At 37.9% G+C, this 8,061-nt stretch overlaps 1 protein-coding gene across 1 annotated transcript; it reads left to right on the forward strand.

Annotated features, from left to right (window-relative positions):
* The first annotated feature begins 4,180 nt into the window (after positions 1-4,180).
* Positions 4,181-6,121, forward strand: LOC131335084 (berberine bridge enzyme-like 15). Its single transcript, XM_058370276.1, has one exon. It carries the CDS (start codon positions 4,423-4,425, stop codon positions 6,055-6,057), a length of 1,635 nt encoding a protein of 544 aa, XP_058226259.1. The 5' UTR covers positions 4,181-4,422; the 3' UTR covers positions 6,058-6,121.
* Positions 6,122-8,061: the final 1,940 nt, after the last annotated feature.

Here is an 8,061-nt window from a genome sequence, read left to right on the forward strand (position 1 = left end):
CAAACTCAAAATAATGAAAATGAAAATAAATTTTTGATTTTTTTTACACCGTATAAAAAATTTTGATGAGATCTATCAAATAAGATTCATATTGGTGGAAAAATTATATGCTTATACACATGATTTTTGAGCTTGAAATTACATTTTTTTTCAAAAATATTTTTTGAAGAAACCGGAACACCCAGTTATGTCAGTAAATGATGATCGATTTCATTTGCGATATTTCCAAACATGTTTTTAACAGAATCAAAAGTTAGGTGTGAGGGGTTTTTTTTTTTTCCCACACGGTACGATGTTAGTACGCTAGTAAGATAGATTACTATGACAGACCGACGTAGCTCCATCAACTCAGACTTGAAACCTCACCTCTTGGCACATAAGTGCCCCCTCACGACCACTTAGGCTAGAGCCCTGGGTCTATAAGTGTGAGTTTAGTAGCTTGATTCGTGGTATTAGGCCGACAAAACGCAAAATGGTTCGTGTCATGGCGGTTTCAGTCCAATTTCTTCAAATATTCGTGCTTTACCTATTCTCAATTCACTAACTTGTTAGGGCATCACAACCATGCAATCTTCATATTTAGGGGAGATTTATAATTTATTTCATCTTCTCTTCAATTTTTTGTATTTATAGAAGTATCTTAGAGAGACCCATTGTTCTTATTCGATGACTTGATCTCCAAATTTACTTTTGGATTTTCAAAAATGGCGACACTACCTCCATTTTGGAGACCAAATCTCTAAAAGGGATAATGAGTCTTCTCTAAGTTCTCCCATAAAGCACAAAAAAAATGAGGTAAATTACAAAATCTCCCCTCAACATTGATATCTAATTTGGAACATGGTTGGAGATGCTCTTATTGTGCAGAGAGTGGCGGAGCCTCATGCCCTCACTACAATTGTCAATTATATCAATTTTACCCGAAAAATGGTAAAGGTCATGTCTATTTTATCTAAAAATTATACAGATTTTTTCTCTTGTAACACTTACATTCTCTAATATCTCTATCAAGTTTCAAAAAGTTTTCTTTTACGTAAATTTTTTTTTAAAGACCCATTATCCATCTGTATATCATAAAAAACTTTACATTCTAAGTTTATATATATATATATATATACCCCCGATTTTACGGGACGGTTCCAGAGACACTTTAAAAAATCTTCCAAATCTTAATCTCATAGTTCCCAATCAAATTTTGATGATCAAACCCGCTTAATGTGTTCAGAACGTGATTTTAAGGGTGCCCGCGAGAAATTGGCAAAAAAACTAATCGGAAAGGGCTTGATTTGAGCAATTTTTTATTGAACCGTTCAATAAAGTTCAATAAAAAACTTTTCGGATGAAGCCATTCTCAGTCATTTTTTTTGTTGATTTCTCGCGGACACCCTTAAAATTACGTTCTGATTACATTGAGCGGCTCGGATCATCGAAATTCGATCGGGAACTTGGGGGGGTTTTTTTAAGGATTTTTTTAAGTGTCCCCGGAACCGCCCCGTATATTTTATATTATGGTTGTTTGTCATGAAAGATAAAAATCTAAGACTATGTTAGTTAATGGTGTCCCCATCAAGTTAAATTCCTGGCTACGCCACTGTACATGTGCAGACAAATTAATTTAATTACCACAAAGAACCAATTATTAACTTACACATGTAATGCACTATCTTTGCAGAACCAATACTAAGCTTTTTGACACAGACAGGAGAGAGATTAGGTTCTTGTATTATTAGAGTAATGCAAACATATTTATCGAAAATGATATTCATACCGATCAAAAACGTAGGAAAATCGTATCGACGGCCGTGCCGGACAGTCTCCGGTCACTAGATATACACGAAAAATAGGGTATTTAGATCAAGTACCCTACACACATCGGATGCTGTTGATTCCTGCGAGAGCCTCCTCGGGTTTTTCTTTTTAGAGTTTTTGGACGGCTCGGATCGACCGTCCGGTGGCCGGAGACGGCTTGGCGCGGCCGTCGGTACGATTTCTCTACGGCGCCGGTCGGTACTCATAGCAGTACTCCATATATATACATATGGCTTATACCCACATTGGCCCATATATATTTTGTGATCACAAGAAAGTGAATTCCACATAATTTAATTTGGACCACCATCTAGTAATCATGTTTGAGCAGCACCAATCGCATCTCAAAGCAAAGTTGAAAGAACCCATGCTAAAATAATTTTTAACTACAAGGAGTATAACTTTAAATTTGACACAAGCAATTCGTTTGTAACCTCTAAGCTGTTATCATGTGTTATGGGCCAGTTCATAGAGGATATTGTCTCGATATGAAATGAGCCACCGCTAATGGACAGTGGAATTAGTCCTTCAAGAACATACGCGTAAATTGGTCCGCTTATCACCACTTATCCAAAAAGGAAATGACAGTACTTTCACAAAAATAAGTTGTACTATGAAAAAGAATTGTAGTATATATTTGCTAATAAATATTCCCTCCTCCCTCCGTCCCATTTTGTTTGTCAATTATTCTTTTTGTTTCTTTTGTGTCTATTACATATATCTTTCAATGTGGATTTTGAAAAATATGCAATATGGTTCTTATTTGATAGATTTCAATTTGTTTAATTTTATAATGTAAAGTGTCGAAATCATGAAAAACATATCATTCAATGTGGATTTTGGAAAACATGTAATATGGATCACAATTGATAGATTTCAATTTGTTTTATAATACAAAGTAGTTGTCAAAATCATGAAAAACATCATAGCTTAAAAAATATAGACAACAGACACAAAATAAACAAAAGAAATAATGAACAAACAAATTAAATGGGACAGAGGGATCCGTACGTCTGTGCATTTTAGTGATCAGCGCCACACCATTTGTAATTGTGATAGAGTAATTATTAAAATGGAGACAATACCGAAGTAATAATGTGGTTCTGAGGCTCCGTTTGTTTCGACGTAAAAATATTTTACACCTCAATTGGTCTTGTTATTTTTATTTTCTAGTGTTTAGTGTTAACAGTTGAAAAATGTTTTTCATTTCAAGAAAAATCCCTTGAACATACCGATCACCGAATGCTACGGAAGCTGTATGACAAGTGGTGCCCCCACTGTTGTGACAAAGTAATTATTAAAAGTGGAGACAGTAGTGTTAGGATCAAACGCTTATTATCTTACCAAATTCGTAGGTAGTGGTAAATGTGCATATTTATTTTCTTATACTAAAGCGTAGAAGGTCACGAGTGCCACGGTACGACCTGCGTGGACAGGATACTAACCCGCGACCAACAAGTATCGAAGAAATAATGTGGTTGTAAGTTTAGAGTGATTATTCAATGTTCCAAGAGCATTGCCAAGTGATTATTCCTGTGTGCCTGTATCGTGTTCATGCCGCAACCACTTATAGAGTGGCGTTTTCGTCTTCCAGAGATGTGATGTGGATACAATATTGTCGCGTCCCCTCATTATTTCAATAGTTGTCTATTCCAAGGTTCATATTCTGAGTGGAGTTCTAGTGGTCATCTTGTCATCTTCTTCAATAATAAAAAACCATTGACTGTTTATTCAGGAGACTTTGAATATTCCAATCCACAAAAAGTAGAGAAGCTTCATTTTTAATTTGACTTTTCGGCCTGCAAATTACCAGAACCAAGAAAAATGATAATGTCAAAATTATTTTTGTTAATGTTAAAATTTAAATATACAAAAGACTTGTACCATGCACAATGTACAATACTTTTATGCACTTGAGTTTTGACACCAAAAAAAACAATTTTAACATTATCACTAAAGATAAAATTGTACAAAGAGAGCCCTTGTACAATCCAGATTCCTCTCAACCAATAAGAATAAGACACCTCAGTCAAAAGTGGGACAACACACCTTTATCCTAACCCTCTAAACTAAACTATGGCTGGAAATTGGTTACTATGCAAAGGGAAGTGCTATAATACACATTCCTTATTTGGGTGTGTATCATATGCACCTTTATTAAAATACACCAAAATGTTATGAATCCCAAAATGTTACGAATCTATTGCTAAAAAGTTACGAATCATATTGTTGAAAAGTTACGAATTTTTAGTATAAAAGTTACGATACGAAATAAAATGTTATGAATGACCGGTCCTGCAAGTAATATTTTATGAGGTGGCACAATATGAACCACACAATAAGTGCATATAATACACACATTAAAAAAATGTGTATTGAAGACTTTCCCTATTCAAAACCAGTATACCCAGTATACAAAACAATGGGAAAAGGGGACCACTACCCAAAGCAAATTGCTTTTTCCTCCGCAGCCTGCGCACCATTTATCTCTTATCATTACCCTCTCTAGAATTCATCTGCGTATTTGCTTGCGTCAAAGGTCAATCAATTGAGCTTCCCATTTTCCAATCCGTGAAAATTATATATCTGAGAACACAATTGATCAGCCTTCCAATGCCAGTAGAATTATCCAATCGCAGAGAGAACAATATGGGAATTTCTAATTGTGGCTTTCTCACTTTAGTTTTCCTCCTCTGTATCTCAACTCAATCAGCAATTTCAGAGTTAGCTCCCAATAACTTTCTCGAATGCTTTCACTCCCAAACAAATCATTCCGTCTCCAATTCCTCTTCTAACGTAATTTTCACTACAAACAGCTCCTCGTACACCTCCGTCTTGCAATCTTCAGCTCAAAACCTCCGGTTCGTGACTGCTTCCACACCAAAACCCCAACTCATTATTCGGCCACTTCACGAATCCCACATTCAAGCAGCTGTCATTTGTTCCAGAAAAAACAGCATTAACATACGAATCCGAAGTGGGGGCCACGACTACGAGGGCCTTTCTTATTATGCATCCAACATCCCGTTCATCATCGTCGACCTTGCCAATCTCCGGTCCATTAAAATCGATGTGGAAAACAAGACCGCTTGGGTCGAATCAGGCGCAACACTAGGTGAATTGTACCATGCAATTGCTGAAGAAAGCAACATTTACGGTTTTCCAGCCGGTTCTTGCTCCACGATGGGCGTTGGAGGGCACTTGGCTGGCGGAGGATTCGGTACCATTTTCAGAAAATATGGCCTTGCCGCAGATAATGTCATTGATGCTCGAATAGTAGATGTAAACGGAAGGATAATCGATAGGAAGTCAATGGGGGAAGAACTTTTTTGGGCTATTAGAGGTGGAGGAGGAGCGAGCTTTGGAATCATTTTCGCTTGGAAAATAAAGCTCGTTCCTGTTCCATCAATAGTTACCGTGTTCACTATCCATAAGACATTGGAACCAGGCGCAACAAAGCTCCTACAAACGTGGCAACTCGTAGCAGATAAACTCTCAGACACTCTATTTCTCGATGTTGTAATAGCAGGAAAATCAAATAACAAGATCGCAGTTTCTTTCCGGGCTTTATTTTTGGGAGTAAGTGAGGAACTCCTGACTACGATGGAGAAGAGTTTTCCTGAGCTGGGCGTGGAGCGCAAGGACTGCACCGAGATGAGCTGGATCCAATCGGTCCTTCACTTCGCCGATTTCTCAACCCGGGAATCATATGATGTTTTGCTCAACAGGACTAACCGATACCAGTCCTCTTTCAAGGCGAAATCAGATTACGTGAAGGAACCCATATCGGAAAAAGGATTAGAAGGGCTGTGGAAAATACTTGGTGAAGAAAAAAGAGGTTATATGATTTGGACCCCTTACGGTGGTAGAATGAGCGAGTTTTCGGAATTTGAGATCCCTTTCCCTCATAGAAGTGGGAATTTGTACCTAATCCAATATATGGTTACTTGGAAAGCCGAGGAGGAAACAGAGGAGCATGTGAATTGGATTAGAAGGCTTTACGAATATATGACACCTTTTGTTTCGAAGAATCCAAGGTCCGCCTATCTTAATTACAGAGATCTTGACTTGGGGATTAATAGGAATGAGAATGAAAGCTATGGACAAGCAAGTGTTTGGGGACTAAAGTATTTCAATAGTAATTTCAAGAGGCTGGCACAAATCAAGGCCGAAGTTGATCCAAGTGACTTCTTTTGGTATGAGCAGAGTATACCATTGTTTCTATCATTAGAGAAAATGGAAAAGTAGAATTGGTTGGATCCGTCCTGGCACGGCCCATTATAAATGCAATAAAGATTTGAAGATTTAAGCATTCACTCTTCTTTTCTTTGCTTTTTTTTTTTCCTTTATAGATATGACTTTTCACATCTTTCTTTCCTGGCGATCAGCTTTCTTGATTGTCAGCTCACTAAACATAATAATTGTATTGGAAAAATATAAAATATGATGAAACTCGTATTTAGAAAATAAAGCATACGCTTGGTCATCCACGTCACGCACCTGTAGGCTCGAGTTGCACCCGATCGGAACCGCTCCGTGTGACTCACTTGCCACGCGTGTGACACGTGTCATCCACGTCAGCGTCACCTGCGCCTAGCGCCGACGTGCAAAGTGCGCCGCTAAAGCGCCACAATGCACCACAGCCCACGCCACACAGCCCGCGCGCGTGCGCGTGTGTACCGGCTCTGCCGGTATGGTGCTTCGCACCAAAGGGCTGCACCACACTAGATCATTAGTTACTTACATTAGGAATGTTTCCTAATATATACCACTACAACATCTCTCAGTTTACCAATGTGGGACAAAGCTCACAAAGAGGAAAATAAGCATTCTAAGGAAACAAAGGAAATTTACAAAACCAAAAACGACGACTCTTTTATTTTGAAAATCTCTGACAGATAGTACGGACTGTGCGATGAAAGTTGATGATTTTACAACGTGTACTTCTGGCATTTTAAGCATAGTGAGCACATTGATCAAAGCTACTTTTGCTTCTATGAATCATAAGACTCTATGTTCAAATGAAATTTCAAATCTGCTTGTAGCATTTTCTGTAGCCAAACGCTGTAGTTTCTCTTTCGTGAAATTCATGTGCCTAGTGCCAACAGTGTTTTGCCCCGGTAATTAGCCCTGCCTACTTGAACAGTTATGTCACATCTTACTTTCATGTTCTTGGCAGAGGATTCTCGGTAGTTTACGATTTCTTTTATTGAAAAAATTGTCATTCGGTTTTGTGGCAATTGTGGTGGTGGCCGTGGTGCATGGAGGTGGTTGAAACATATGGAATATTTCAATCCTTTTGGGTTTTCTCGTTTGGAAACATTCTCAATTTTTTGTTGTGTCGATGATTGAAAACACCCAAATTTGGGTACGTAAATATTTTTACAACAACAAATGAGGCAATTGTTCATTGGGTTTAATTTTAACGACCAATCTCTGTGGGAAGCTTCGTTAATAGTGGAACAACGGTGGCAGTTAATCGTCAACATTTTGCTTGCACATCTCCGACATATAACCGTCTTATCAATTGCTCGTTGCTGTAACATTTATTGTGATATTTGTTTTAGCTATATTGCCAACATGTTCATAAATATGCATATAAACTTGTTAAGTAATGAATATGTCCAACGGTTGTTTATCATTATGACTGCTAAAAGTTCCTCTCTGTTTTTACGAGTAAGATCATCCTAGTTACATTAAAAACGAAAAACAATACAACTACAACAAAGGACACTATCGGTCTAGAAATACAAGAAACAACAAACTAAAAACAAAAGAAAAAGCCGCATGGAACCAAACGCCGGACCCGGACCCATCAATCATACTCATGAAGGTGGGTGCAGAGGCCAAGGAAAGAGGCAAGGTTTGGGAAGAAGAGCAACTCTCGAGATGACCTACCGCACCAACTTGAGCTCATGCCGCCGCAGACGCTGCCTCCTTTTGTTTACAAAGCTTACAATTTGTGTGGACCTGTTAGAAGCTACCTCCTCCGTCCCTAAATATATATTCGGCCCGCATACCTAAACCTTTAAAAGATGCATTTTTGTGTAAAAAAAATCAAAATTTTTTGACCAGTTAATAGGAATCAATGAGTACTTTTAAGTTGTGAAAAAAATTAGTAAATTTTTAAACGAAAACAATGCATCTTTTTAAAGGCATTGTTTGGAGAGAGAAAAAGAAAAAAGAAAGTGTTGGGGGTGAGAGGAAAGAGATGGTTTCAATCCGAGCCATCTAAAAGTGAATTGGACGGCC

Source organism: Rhododendron vialii, chromosome 8a (genome assembly GCF_030253575.1).
Source record: "Rhododendron vialii isolate Sample 1 chromosome 8a, ASM3025357v1".
NCBI lineage: Eukaryota > Viridiplantae > Streptophyta > Magnoliopsida > Ericales > Ericaceae > Rhododendron > Rhododendron vialii.

Bases quoted from the DNA above. Each gene is read 5' to 3' on its own strand.
- LOC131335084 (XM_058370276.1), top strand. From the start codon at position 4,423: ATGCCAGTAGAATTATCCAATCGCAGAGAGAACAATATGGGAATTTCT.